Source organism: Acanthochromis polyacanthus, chromosome 5, assembly GCF_021347895.1.
Source record: "Acanthochromis polyacanthus isolate Apoly-LR-REF ecotype Palm Island chromosome 5, KAUST_Apoly_ChrSc, whole genome shotgun sequence".
In the NCBI taxonomy this organism is placed as follows: domain Eukaryota; kingdom Metazoa; phylum Chordata; class Actinopteri; family Pomacentridae; genus Acanthochromis; species Acanthochromis polyacanthus.
Genome location: NC_067117.1, coordinates 2,043,280 through 2,059,080, shown reverse-complemented (window position 1 = coordinate 2,059,080; position 15,801 = coordinate 2,043,280). Strand labels below are relative to the sequence as shown.

General features: G+C 37.7%; 1 protein-coding gene across 1 annotated transcript in view; it reads left to right on the top strand.

Moving 5' to 3' along the window:
* Positions 1-15,801, top strand: part of LOC110971126 (poly(rC)-binding protein 4-like) — a 134,011-nt gene that overhangs the window by 70,042 nt on the left and 48,168 nt on the right. Inside the window, exons 7-9 of the mRNA XM_051948554.1 lie at positions 6,582-6,713; positions 8,568-8,696; positions 14,516-14,590. Of these exons, the coding sequence (XP_051804514.1) occupies positions 6,582-6,713; positions 8,568-8,696; positions 14,516-14,590 (336 nt within the window). The remainder of the gene's footprint in view (positions 1-6,581; positions 6,714-8,567; positions 8,697-14,515; positions 14,591-15,801) is intronic.

Genomic DNA, 15,801 nt, shown 5'->3' with positions numbered 1-15,801 from the left:
TACGACTGATACGGATCCATACGACTGATACGGATCCATACGACTGATACGGATCCATACGACTGATAAGGATCCATACGACTGATACGGATCCATACGACTGATACGGATCCATACGACTGATACGGATCCATACGACTGATACGGATCCATACGACTGATAAAGATCCATACGACTGATACGGATCCATAGGACTGATACGGATCCATACGACTGATAAAGATCCATACGACTGATACGGATCCATACGACTGATACGGATCCATACGGATCCATACGACTGATACGGATCCATACGACTGATACGGATCCATACGACTGATACGGATCCATACGACTGATACGGATCCATACGACTGATACGGATCCATACGACTGATAAGGATCCATACGACTGATATAGATCCATACGACTGATATAGATCCATACGACTGATAAAGATCCATACGACTGATACGGATCCATACGACTGATACAGATCCATACGACTGATACGGATCCATACGACTGATAAAGATCCATACGACTGATACGGATCCATACGACTGATACAGATCCATACGACTGATACGGATCCATACGACTGATACGGATCCATACGACTGATAAAAATCCATACGACTGATACGGATCCATACGACTGATACGGATCCATACGACTGATACAGATCCATACGACTGATAAAGATCCATACGACTGATAAAAATCCATACGACTGATACGGATCCATACGACTGATACGGATCCATACGACTGATACGGATCCATACGACTGATAAAGATCCATACGACTGATACAGATCCATACGACTGATAAAGATCCATACGACTGATACGGATCCATACGACTGATACAGATCCATACGACTGATACAGATCCATACGACTGATACGGATCCATACGACTGATAAAAATCCATACGACTGATACGGATCCATACGACTGATACGGATCCATACGACTGATACAGATCCATACGACTGATAAAGATCCATACGACTGATAAAAATCCATACGACTGATACGGATCCATACGACTGATACGGATCCATACGACTGATACGGATCCATACGACTGATAAAGATCCATACGACTGATAAGGATCCATACGACTGATACGGATCCATACGACTGATACGGATCCATACGACTGATACGGATCCATACGACTGATACGGATCCATACGACTGATAAAGATCCATACGACTGATACAGATCCATACGACTGATACAGATCCATACGACTGATAAAGATCCATACGACTGATAAAGATCCATACGACTGATACGGATCCATACGACTGATACGGATCCATACGACTGATACGGATCCATACGACTGATACGGATCCATACGACTGATAAAAATCCATACGACTGATATAGATCCATACAATCAATACAGATCCATATGACGGGAGGATACAGCCAGGAAAACACACAGTTACATGTTTTTATTGTTTAAATACTGCTAATATCCAGTAAAACCACAGGAAAAAACGTTAATTTACATGTAAACCTTAAAAAAAACAGACCAAAACTGTAAATAATCACATTACTACTTAATGTTTGACTGTAAAATTATATTTTTTGAATAAGTTGAAGGGATTTTGGACAATTTTAGGCTCATTTTGGACAAGTTTAGCCTCATTTTATACAATTTTTGCCTCATTTTGGACAATTTCAGCCTAATTTTATACAATTTTAGCCTCATTTTGCACCATTTTAGTCTCATTTTGGACAATTTTAGGCAAATTTTTGACAATGTTAGCTTCATTTTATACAATTTTAGGCTCATTTTATACAATTTCAGGCTCATTTTGGACAGTTTTAGCCTCATTTTAAACAATTCAGGCTAATTTTAGACACTATGAAAATGGTTTGACAGTAAAGTTGCAAACTATTTAAATCAGGATATTTTAATATATTAAACATAAAATGTATATTTTTTCCCTGTCTTTTGTTGAACAGATTTTCACAATTTCATTAAATTATAAACAATATCTCCCAAAATAACAGAAAAGATATGATTTCACATGAGATATTTCATTTTTTTTAAAGATTTTTTTATTTTTTTATTATACAGTGTACATTCAGAATATTTCCCTCTAAAGACTTACTGTGCTCCATGTTTGGTCCAGAGAGGTTCTGGTTGTGGAGAATCTGAGCGTCTGGTTGTCGTTTCAGAACGCGTCACATTCTGAGAAATTAAGTCCAGACGGCTGCTATTTAAATCTCAGTGATCCTAATGGAAGGAAAGTAAATGACGAGTGGACGGAGATTTACGGAGCTGAAGGGATTTAATAAAAAACGAGGAAACATTGTGAGATGGACGTGGCTTTAAAGAAAAGGATGTGGAGATGGAAGGGGATGGAGATGAGGAGAGAGGAGGTCCAATGAAAAGTTAATGAGGCTGAAGAAGAGAGATTATGAAGAGGAGGAATGAAAAGTGTGATCTGGGATTAAATGAAGACGAATCAGAGTTCAGTGTTTGAACCCACAGAGGTTCAATCTGGAGTTTAGGAGCTGAATTACTGCATTTATATATATATATATATATATATATATATATATATGTAGAATAGCATAGCATTAGTGTAGCATTAGCATAGAATAGAATAGCACGGAATAGAATTTAATAGCTTAGCACAGAATATGATAGCATAGAATAGCATAGCATTACCATAGAATAGCACAACATAGCATGGAATAGAATCGAATTGAATAGCATAGCATTAGCAAAAAATAGCATAGCATGGAATAGAATAGCATAGCATAGAATAGAATAGAAAAGCATAGCATTAGCATAGAATAGAATAGCGTATCGTTAGCATAGAATAGCACAGCATCGAATAGAGTAGAGCAGCATAGCATTAGCATAGCACTAGTGTGGAATCTCATAGCATAAATTAGCATAGAATAGAGTAGAATAGGACAGAATAGCATAGCATAGAATAGAATTTAATAGCATAGTCTCAAATATGATAACATAGAATAGCTTAGAATAGAGTAGAATAGCATTAGCATAGCATTAGGATGAAATATCATAGCATAGAATAGGATAGCGTAGAATAGCATAGCATAGCATAGAATACAATAGCACAGAAATACTTTATTAATCCTTGAGGATAAATTCAGTTGTGACAGCAGAAAAAGTAAAGAAAATAAACAATAAAAAGAAACAAAACACAAATAAAATAAGTTTAACAAACACTGTAAAAATAGCATAACCTTTAAGCAAATGTTCAGAAAAATGTTTCAGAAATTCTGTTGATGTGGAAAATAAAACCTTATTTATTAAGAATTATCAATCATTGTCGAAGAAAAGATGATTGTCCCAACTTAATATAGTTTATTGTTTGAATTTAATTCCATTAGAAGCTTCAGAACAGAAACTAAAGTGGTTTTCCGTCATCTCCACGGTTCACCTTTGGGACCAAACTCTGACTCTTAATTAATGTGACCAGAAGAAAAAGCAGCAGAACGAAGAGTCGATGTAAATAAATTAATTTACATTTCAGACGTCAGCAGTGTGACTCCAGTCGGCCTCATTGATTGGACGGTTGTGGTTAGCAGCAGGTTATTTATTACCTGAGTTAATTAAAGAGGGGGAGTTAAGCTGCCAGAGGGGGAGGTAGAGAGGAATGAGGGAAGGGGGAGGAAGTTAAGAGGAGCTGCTGAAGGGGAAAGGAGGCGAAGCAATTAAAAAGAGAGAGAGAACGGCTAACGAGAGTTTCAGAGAAGACGGTCCACGTGTGAATTCTGATTTTTAACCCTCAGAGCTATAGATGTTTCATTAGATTATTTTCATATTTTTCATCATTTTTCACTGTAATTGAAAGTCCTGAAGAGAGACTTAATTTAGTTGTTTGTTGTTTCATTGAATTACAGATAACTACTAAAAACACAGAAAAATGTTAATTTGTGTTAGCTATAAACAAACATAAAGAGGCAAAACTGTAAATAACGTCTGCATCAAAACTGTTTACTTTTACAAATAATAATTAGTTTGCCATGTAGACTTTTTACTCCTTTTAAATCATCAAAAATGAAATTATTATACAGATATTTGCTGTTATTTTCACAATTTTTTACAGATTTTAAGCACAGGTTTCACAATATTTTTTTACAGTGTACCCAAGACTGAAGCAGCTTATTTTGTAGAATAGAATAGCATAGCATAGCATGAAAGAGCATAGTACTACCACAGAAGAGCATAGCATTAGCATAGAATAGAGTAGAATAGCATAGCATAGTATGAGCATGCCATGCCATAGCATATCATAGCAAAAAATAGAATAGCATAGCATAAAGTAGAAAAGAAAATCATCAAATGGAATAGCATAGCATTAACATACCATAGAATAAAGTAGAATAGAGTAGCATAGCATCGAATGAAATAGAATAGCATACCATAGCATAGCATAATATTAGCATTGGGATTTGAAGGAGAGAGAACTCAGAAATAAAATAAAACATCAAACATCTGTGAAAATCTAAGCAAGGTTAAAAAAAGACAAAGACAGCAATTATAAATATCTTCATCATTTTTGATTTTTTGATTTTAATGAGATATTTTCTACATTTAAAAAAGTGTCATTTTTATGTCAAATAATGGTAAAAATATCATAAAATAATAAATTTTTGCTGCTTAAATTTTAAACAATGTAAATTTTCAATCAAATGTAAAAAAAAATAAATGTATTCCTCAACATATTCTGCTGCAACTCGATTAATAATGACAGTATGATGTTTTTACATTCAGTGTTTGGATAAAGTGAATAAGTGACATGTTCTTTTGAGAGGAATCAAAAATTGCATACGCCTTTAAAAAGTGGCAGAAACATGAATTCTTTCTTTAGTATTATCTGCTGACTTATTCCAGTTGTGTGTTCGTGTCTGAAGCCATTGATTTTATGCTCCGTTGAAGCCTTGAAACGTCGGCTGGTTGTTAAATTCAGACTATATTCTGTTGTTCCTCCGACATGAGAGCAGCCGATTGGTCCACAGAGCAGAAGTGAAAGTGAGGAAGAGGAGCTGAGAGTTTAGAGGACAGCGATGAAGGACGTGAAGGTCGGAGAGGCAGCCGGTGGCGTTTGACCGGGTCGAGTCCAATCTGTGATCCGCATCCGAAGTATGACATGATGGACAGTGTGGAGGTTTCTGGTCATCAGAGTTCAACTTTAAAGGCTGGAGGTCAAAACCACAGAGCAGAGCTTTGGTTTTTCTGCAGGAGGTGTTTATACAGGAAGACTGAGACATGTAAAAAGATGAAAAGGTCATACATACGGCAGTACGTTCAGTCTAAACAAATCTGATGAAAGTGGGTCAACGTCCATCTCAATGAGTCCTTAAAGATTAAATGAATATCGAACAGAACTAGAGCATCTGGTGTAAGAACCTTCTTTATTCTAAGAACTGTGATTTGTTTCCCGTTTCAAACTATTCAGTACGAAAACTGAGATGCTGTTCAAAAAGGTGAAAAGATCGGGCATTCAGTGATACAATGGGTCTAAAAAAACAGAACCTGCTTTACCTGGTGTAAAGAGAAGACCAACTCACTAGTTTGTAAAGGTGGAGAAAAGAGCACTGGTAGCAAGACGGATGGCTGAGTGATAGAGGACATCAATCCTGTTAAGTGTCACTTAGGGGCCATTTTATAGATGACATCAAACATGGGGAGGATGGTCATCTTCACAAGGGTATCTTTGGCAGAGTATGTAAAGGAGGCCTTATTACAGTAAAGGAACCCCAGTCTAGATTTGATCTTAGCCTGTAGAATAATCATGTGAGGAGTGAAAGAAAATGAAGAGTTCAGCCAGAGACCAAGGTACTTGTAAGGAATTGATGAAATCCAGATCTGAGCCATCTGCTCAGTTGATCTTTGGGTGGCAGAAGACACTGTTAGTCCGGTTGACTAGCATGCATTTAGTTTTCTTGGAATTGAGGCGTAAATGAAAGACTCCTCAATTGAAGTAGGAGTGAAGTGATGGGCCAGTGGAGTAAATAATGGTGTCATCAGCATAGAGGTGTATCCCGGATACACCAGTAGCTTTGGCCCCATCATTTACGTAGATAGAAAACAAAGTTGGGCCCAAGATGGAGCCTTGAGGTACACCCTTAGGGATGATCGGTGGTTCTGACTCTCTGTATACGATTATTAAGGTAGCTGGCAAACCAGTTAATGCAGCTTGAGGACAGGCCAATGCTAGAGAGCCTTTGCAGGAGGATGGTGTGGTCTACTGAATCGAAGGTTTGGCCAGGTCTATGAAGGGGGCTATGCAGGCCTGTTTGTTGTCCATAGCTGTAAAGATGTCATGTACTGTCAAGTGCTTTGTATTATCAATCTAAAATTTCACAGGTACCATTTTAAATTTGCATATTTCATGATAGAAAGGTTTCAAGCAAATCAGAGACATGAAATTACCCAAAATCTACAGATGTTGATTTAGAGCAGCAGCTTGTTGTTCTCCCAACACACTGACACTAATGGAAGATCCCTTTAAGGACTCGTCAAGGTGTAAGTTGAATTGAATTAAATCCATGTGTTTCTGTTATTTTTGTCTTTCTCCCAGGACCTGGCAGCTTTGGTAGCCAACGGCACAGTGACCAGCAAACCTCCAGTCACCCTCCGGCTGGTGATCCCGGCCAGCCAGTGTGGTTCCCTCATCGGTAAAGGAGGTTCTAAGATCAAGGAGATCAGAGAGGTGAGTCACCTGGATGGAGATGGAGTCACTTTGTCAGGCATGTTGGAGATTCAGCTGAATTTGCTTCATTTATATGGAACCAGTTCACAACATTTGTCCTCTCAAGGCACTTTTCATAACAAATCCAGAGATTCGTTTGGATTGTCTTTGAGTAACAAAACGTCCAGCCGACCCAGGCCCTTCCTCGACTGGTCAGGGTGAGGTTAAAAGAGGTTCAGAATGTGATAACGGATAGAAAACAGACAAACAAGAGAAAATTCAACATTTTGAAGATAAGGTTAGAAACTGCAGATAAACTCCAGATTCAAAGATGCAGAAAGGACGAAAGTACAGAGACAGAAGACAAAGAGTTAGTGACATGCAGCGGTGGAACAGTTGTGCTCATAAGTTTCCATACCCTCTGAAAGATTTTGTAAAATATAAACCATTCTTTATTGAAAACATGAACGATCAGAGTAAATACAACTTTGTCTGATCACTAACCATAAATGTAAGAAAAGTTTTTCCATGGTCAAAATATTTTCTAAAAAAAGAAAACTGACAATAATTTACACATTTTTCCAGCAGAGATGAGGAGCCCAGTGCGTCATGGGAAATCTTTTAGAAGTCTAGGCCAAGTTTTCAAACATTTTTAACTATAATTTCATGTGTTGTCAAACTATGGATGGCAAAACACAGATAAATACCAAAACTGTTAATCATGTCCACATCAAGACAGATTTGTTCTTTTATAATGTTTTACTGTGAAATTACACTAATTTGACTGTATTAAAATCAGTGAAAAAACAAAGAGCTTAAGAGTTTTGCATATGAGGAGAAGGATTTTAAATTCTACAGTTTCCTGGTTCTAAACAGTGTTTTGTGAAATGTTGTGTGAAAACCTTTCGTTGGTTTTTATTTTAGCCTGTTAGCTGCTAACTGTCATTCTTACATTCTTAGAATCATATTTTGCTTGTAGAATTTGGTTGTATTCTTACAGCCATTTATAACAGTGTAGATTTAAGTCTCCTTTAATATTATGTGGTGTTTTTATTTTTTATAGTTCCTCTGCTAAAACGCCTCAAAACTCACCAAATGTTCTGCTGTTGGCTATAAGAGTGAACACAAGAGTCTTCATGCACTGCCAGGATCTAAGGAACCGAAGACACAGTGGATTAATTTAATTGTTTATTGGCCATGTCTTTATAACGATGGGGAATTTGTTAGTGTTAGCGCATTGTGCGGCTAATGTGGCTAATGTCAGCATTAACTTCAATGGATCAGAGCCCTGTAGAAAATTGTAGCACTGATGGACGTTTAGAGATGACAGGAAGTTTAATTTAAACCGTTAAACGAGGGCCGGGTGGGTTACTGTGTTTTCATGTCATCCAGCATCCAGGAGGAATCTCAACCGACGAGCTGCCATATTTCTATGTTTCCTGACAGATGTTCACTGGATTCCTGTCAGACTGAAACCTTGTCGAATAAAATCAAACCCCTTCCTGGACAAAAAAGCAAAGTTATCTTTTTGAAATGTTAAATTCCAACGAGCGAGGAGCGGCACTGTGTGAAATGAGACCTTGAGAACTTCACAGGCGAATCATATCGAGCTGAATGCGAGATCGATGATCTGACAGTTTCCATAGCAACCTGAGTCAACTAACCAAGGCCTGGAGGAATGGAATCAATTCTACTTAAAGAAACTTGTTAAAAACCATGAACATACCACATTAAAGTGTCTTTGATTCACTGTTTTAGTTTCATCTATAAATACACAAACCGACACTCGACCTTCTGAATCTCAGCGGCTTCTGACGGCAGCTTTTCTGCTGGCAGTTAGAGAATAATTACTATTTTTTGTGTGTTTTTGTGCAGACGACAGGCGCCCAGGTGCAGGTGGCAGGCGACCTCCTACCAAACTCCACAGAGAGAGAAGTGACGATATCAGGAAGCCAAGATGCCATAATTCAGTGTGTCAAACTCATCTGCACTGTAATCCTAGAGGTATGTAGAGACGTTCATCTCATCATGTCTCACAGAAAAGCTCGATTAAGTACATAAAGTTAGATCAGATTTTAGTGACAATCCGTCTTTATTGTGTTTTGTGGTTCTTATAAACTTTGAGACACAAAAACATTTGATTCTGTCCTTCTTCAAGCACATTAAGTTAGCCTCCTAGCTTTACAAGCTAGTGAGAATTTGACCTAAATGCTACCTAAAAATAGCATTCGTCTGGCTCAAACGCTGTATAGCCCCGCCCCCTCACTGCTTCCAGGTGAACCAATCAGAATGAGCAGCTGCCTGTGAGTGCAACATTTTTATTTACTGCACACTGCTGCTTCTAGAAAAATCTAAAATGTCTGAACCGCTAACAAAACTCACTAAATGTTCTGCTGCTGGCAACAAGAGTGAACACAACAGTCTCGATGCATTCAAACTTGTCCAAAATGATTTGAAAAATGTCCAAAATTACTCAAAGCTTGTCCAAAAACAATTAAAATGTGTTCACAATTACTCAAGCATTTGTCCAGAATGACACAAGCCTCTCTAAACTGTCTGAAGTGACTCAAAACATGTCCAAAATGGCTGCAAATTTAAACTTAAAAACTCTAAAATGTCTCAACCGCCAAGAAAATTTATCAAATGTCCTGCTTTTAACTACAATGGTGAACACAATGGCCTTAATGCACTCAAAGTTGTCCAAAATGACTTGAAAATTGTTTAGAATTACTCAAAATTTTGTCCAAAATGACAAAAATGAGTTGATAATTAGCCCAAAAAGATAAGAAATCTGGCTGCAAATGTAAACACAGGAGTCTTTACTCACTCAATCTTGCCCAAAATAACGTGAAAATTTGTGCAAAGTTACTCAAAATGTGTCCAAAATGACTTGAAACTTATCCAAATTGAATGAAAATTTCAACGTAAAAACTCTAAATGTCTTAACCGCAAGCAAAACTCATCAAATGTTTGTGCTTTTGGCTGCAAGAGTGAACACAACAGTCTCCATGCACACAAACTTGCGCAAAATGACTTGAAACTTGTCCAAAAACAATTAAAACATGTTCAGAATTACTCCAAGTATTGTCCAGAATGATAAAAACCTCTTTAACTGTCCAAAATGACTCAGCACTTCACTCAAAAGCCTGTGATCCATTGTCTATGTTGAATTAATAACTATTGGTCAATGCTGTGGTCTTTGTTTACTACCAGTAAAATGTTCAGTTCCAGTATATTTATATGGTTAGGGGCAAATACAATGCCTTCAGGTTTGTGTGAATTCAAAACAAAGATGATCAGGCCTTTAAGCCTTTGAGGCAAATATGAAATTTGAGTAACAGATTTCTATAATCGGGGTAAATAGATAAATATGACAGGGTGTCATCTGCATAGCGGTGGAAGTTCTAATAATATCGCTGTAGTTCAAGTTCAGTTTTTACTCTTTTAGCTCTGTTTTTGGTCTCCACCACCTCCTCCTAAGATAGATATCTGCTTCTTTAGCTGCTAAATGCACCACTATATCCACCAGCTTCTCTATTTCTGTCACCTGCCTGCTGTAAATGATGTTACGAAGGTGAACAAAAACATCACCGCTGTCATCCGGCAGCAAAACAAAGAGCTGCGTCTCGATAAAACTCCATAAAACCGAGATCAAATCATCCTCAGTAGGTCAACCATTTCTACTGACACTCTTCACACTGTTTCACAGTATTTTCTCTTTTTATAAAAAGATTGATTGCAGCTGTTTTGAATTATTTGTGCAGTTCAAGGTTTAGTTTCTATGACAACCACATTTACAACTTCTGCTTCTCTTAATAATCAGTTGAAAAGTCTAACCTCAAGTTCAGGGCTTAATTCAGGGAAGTTTTTCTGCCACAAACATGAGCTCCACTCAGACTTCGTTCCTCCTAGATGTATTTTTTATGATCACAACAAACAAGACATGTCTTTTCTTCTGATGCAACCTGATGCTAATTTCAAACCGAGCTGAAGAGGTGATTCTTTTTAAAAATTCATGCGATGATTTCTGCCTGCCTGATGGAAATTAGCATCACACAGAAACATTTTTATTTTATTTTATGAGACGCCGCCCACCTCTTCGATAGTCTCCAAAATGAAAATCTATAAGTGGTGATTGTACCGTAATTAATCAGAGGCTGCGGTCATTAGGAGGCGCTACGTCTGGGAGATTAGCAGTGGAAACAGTGAAATCAAAGGCTGCGGCAGCTCGTTGGTATTCAGAGCGCCGTAATCTGAGACGAGAAAGAAAGAAAAAGAATGAAAATGCTGACCCAAACTAATTCACTTTCAAGTGCTAATGTCAGCGTGAGGATCCGTCCGACGTGCTGCGCTTGATCTCGAATCAGAAATCGTTTGATCTGTTTTGCCCTCTGATGGACTGTTGTCAACCGCCTTCCACCCGGTGCATTCTGGGATAGTGTACACACCGACAACAGATGTGGGTAGAACAATGTGGTGTCAGTGAACTTAAAGACTCAGGTTCTAGTGTCTAATGATACGCGTCCACAGGGGCGGTTTTTCTTGTCACAACAGTTCAGTGAAAAGTATTTCTGAAAGCATTTGAGGTGAGAAATAAGCTGCTGAATCTGTCCTCGTTTTAGTTCGACGACGGCTAGTTTGGACGTTTAACAAACGTTTCGCGAGGCTTCGGACCTCCACTCCCCGCACCAAATTTGCATAAAGGTCATTCCAGAATTGGAGAACATTTAGGCTTCAAAATGTTTGAAAAACAAACCTTCTTTTTTCCAGTTTTCTGCTCCATATTGATCAATAATAGGTAATAAACTATCAAAGGCTGCATTGGCTCAGCTTCCACATCAATGGTAGCATTTTTATTCCATGTTTTCTGTGTTGTTTGCTAACCCTACTCTAATCACAGTAACAGGGTTGCTAATCCATGCTAATCTTAGTTTTTTCTCAGCAGTAGAAGCTAGATATTTAGCTAGCTGTTACTGCTGACCAAGAGGACAAACTGACTGATGGAAAACAGTTCAAAGAATTAGTCTGATCCTGATAATATGATTTACCCATTCCTTAGGAAAACAGTTTGATGATGTTAATTCTAGCAACCGGCTGACTGAAATTAGCTTCAATATGGCAAAAAAACGAATTATTTGTCTTTCAAAATGGGGGGAAAAAGTGCAAAGTTTTCAACTCAGGTTGGTATTGTGGGTTACAGGTTGATATCCATAAAGTTTTCATACTTGTATATATGTTGATGGATTCCTATATCTACTAAAATACAGTCTTTGATCAACATTTCACCAACTTTTGAGGCTCTAACATCAGTAGAATCTGATGTGTGGCAAGTTTGACAAGAAAAAGTTCTAGTTTTGTGCATTTTTAACTTGTCTAAGGTGTCTTAAAATTGTCTAAAATGTCTTAAAATGTGTCCAAAATGACTGAATTTAATCTCAAAATGTCAAAAATACATAATTCTTGATCCTTGAAAATGAGGGGGAAAAAAATGCAAAATTTTCAATTGAGACAGATATTGTGTCACCAGAAGGTTCCTGTAAGTGTATATATGTGGATGGATCCATATTTCTACTAAAATACAGTCTTTGATCAACATTTCACCAACATTTGAAACTCTAACATCAGTAGAATTTGATGTGTGACAAGTTTGACAAGAAGATGTTCCTTTTTTTTTTTTTTTTTGCAATTTTGGCCTGAAACCTGTCAAAAATGATGTAAAACTTATGCAAAATGACTCAAAATTGTTCAGAATGCCATGAAACTTGTTCATAAAGACTTGAAAGTTGTCCAAAATGGCTCAAAATTGTTAGATATTAAAATAACGAATAAATATTTGCAATTAACAATGGAAAAAGTGTCCATTTTTCAAATAGGTCTGGTATTATGTGTCCAGAAAGTTCATATAAGTGTATATATATGTATGGATCCATATTTCTACTAAAATACAGTCTTTGATGGACATTTCACCAACATTTGAGACTCTAACATCAGTAGAATTTGATGTGTGACAAGCTTGACAAGAAAAGGTTCCAATGTTTTTTCTATGTATTTTGAAGAAATGTTGCAGAGTCATTGGTAGGAAACACAAACTGGCGTTCATAGGCGTCTTATTTGAGGTGTAAAGCAACAAGCTGCTTCCATGCTGTCTTAATGTTGAAGTCAACAACATGAAGGAGTGGTTTCCCTCTTTTTAACGAACACAGCAGGAATCCAGCTGCATGGCAACTTTACATAAGCGTGACTTTGTTTTAGCGACAGTGCAGCAACAGTAAAATGAATCAACGCTCTGCTGCTGCTTTTCAGCCTCTTTGATGCCTCCCTGTTGCATCAAACACACTCAAGGCAGAAAAAAACCCTAATGTTTGAAACACCGGCAGACAGTTGACAATCAATCATATCAGGCTTTGATTTATTTTTGGATGACGTACAAGACATCTCCACGTTAGACAGGCAAAGATAGAAGCAGCTGAAAATGACAAATAGAAGAAAGGGCATGGCTGATTTCCAGAGAAGAGAGTTATGTATGAAGAATGTTTCGCTGGTTAAATAATGAACATGTGCCTCATTTGCAGAAATCCTCTGGATCTCAAATTATGGGGGAGTCTTTTTTTTTTTATAGCAAGAAGATATAATTATTCCTTTTTATCCAAAAGCTCCCATGTCGGGTAAAGAAAGATGTTATACTGGACTAGTGAGCAGAGAAACAAAGCAAACAGATTTCTATGGATCAGATCTTGTTTTGTAAATACATACATTGAATTTTGCTGTTATATTGCAGGTTGGATTGACTCCAAGATTATTTTGATTGGCATACAAAAATCTGCAAAGTATTGAAGTCTCTATAAAGATGAAGTAAATGTTTTTAAATGCATAACATGACTCTTAAACCCTACAGCAGGTTTGGTGGTTAATAAAATACATTCACAGTTAGGACTCCTCTGGTCAGTCATTATAAACTCATGACTGACACAACAAAACATGCCAAAAAATTAGTGTTGTGGTGCCAAAATATAAATTAAAGAACAAAAAAAAATACAAGCTCCAAAGTACATAAAGATGTTTGAACCCTCCATGACATCACCATTGGACAGCGAGGATTCTCCCATTGACGCAAAGTATGAGTTTGAATCCAAAAAAAGGTGTTCTGTAAAGTCCTTGTGGGGAAACTAAGTGTTGGGGTCCTAAAATATGAATGAAAGTTGGGGAAAAAAATTGGTTTTAAATTCTAGTGCAAAATATTTGAAAGCTACCAAATATGCTGAAGACATTGACAGTACAGAAAATGCAAATTTTTGGGTTTAAATCCAAACAAGGTGGCATATGACTTCCTTGTGGGGAAAACAAATGTTTTAGTGCCAAAATATGAATGAAAGTTGGGAAAAATATTTTAAATTCCACAGTAAAGTTTTCCAAATATACCAAATATGCTGAAGACTTTGACTGTATATAAAGATGTTTGAGCACTCCATGACATCACCACTGGACATCTAGGATACTTCCATTGGTGCAAATTTTGGGTTTGAATCCAAAAAAAGTGGCATATGCTTTCTTTGTGGGGTAATCCAAGTGCTTTAGTGCCAAATTATGAATCAGTTATCAAAGCAGAAATAATTTAGACCCCATAAAACCTTGTACTTGACTGTTTCCTTCACTGTGAACATCCTTTAGATTTAATGTCAACAAGCTAATGGTGCCAGACTTTGAGGGATAAATTGATCCTAAAAGCTTCAAGACAAGTTAGGGTTGATTTCCTGACATTCCTGATAAATACGTGATCTGATTCTTCATCATTTCTTACTTTCTTTTTCCCTCCATCTCTGCAGTCTCCGCCGAAGGGAGCGACTATTCCATACCGACCCAGTCCGACCCCGGGAACTGTGCTGCTGGCAGGAAACCAGGTAAGCCGTTGGGTAATTTCGGTAGCACTGTCAGCGGAATCAGATAAGCCCCGACAACGTGAAGAACAAAGTCTAATATATGCAAGACGGCAGAAAAATGATAGATGGAGTGCATGAAATCACGGCGGTATCCAGTGATGAAAGAAGAGAGCGTGATAGTTCAGTGGCGGAATAATGGAAAAGATGGATGGAGGCTCTGAGCTAACAGATTTATAGACAGAGGGAGGAAGAAGGGATAACAGGAGGAAGGGATGGTGGCAGGAGAGGCTCCGCTGGACGGATTAATGGGTCGCATAGACGGTGGATGGAGGGGATTTAGGAAGGGAAGGGGAGATGATGGATGGATGGATGTAGGGGAGGCTTGAGGAGGAGATGCAGGAGTGGACGGATGAGTGACTCGATGCATCATTTATTGTTGGAGAATTTGCTTTAGTCTGCAATTTAAATGTGATAGAAAATGCCCACTTACCCCCCACTTATTTTATTTACACACACAGTCGCGTTTTCATCACTTCAGAGGACATTTCTTGACGACTCACCCGAACTTAAACTTAACTTTAACCCTTTAAGCTTCAGTCAATTCCAGACGTTTTCAGTACAAAAAATCGCTAATATTCTATTTTTAAATAAAAAAAATTACGAAAATACAGGGAATATTGGACGGGCATCGCGAGGTGCATTTCCTTGAAAATGACCGATTCGGGGATTTTATACCGACTTCAGGACATGTTTTGGATAAAATAGTTTACTGGCTTGTGTCATCTGGATGTAAAAGGTTGGATTATGGCCGTTTTTTGTGGAATCTTTTTTTTTGTGTGTAATAATAAACCCGGAAATGTGCGTTGAAGCCGTGTATAGAGAACGGATGGATGAATATTTGTTTTTGTCGGACAAATGTGTTTTTCTCACCCGCTGTGGTAATCACATCTGAAAGTGGTTTATACCGGTGGATTCATGACAATCTAAGCTTTCCATCGGCGTGTAGTGTTTGTATAATCGTGTTTGCAGCCGTCGGACATTCTTGAAATTCCTATGCAAATTAGTAGGTGTACCGCCGGCGGTACACTGAAGCTTAAGGGGTTAAACTGCATCTAAACCCTAAACTTGAAGGATTTACATGATCGGGACTTGTTTTTACTTCTGGTCCCCATGAGGATGTTGAGTCCTCACAACGCTGTAATCACAATCCTGGCCCCACATTGATAGTAATA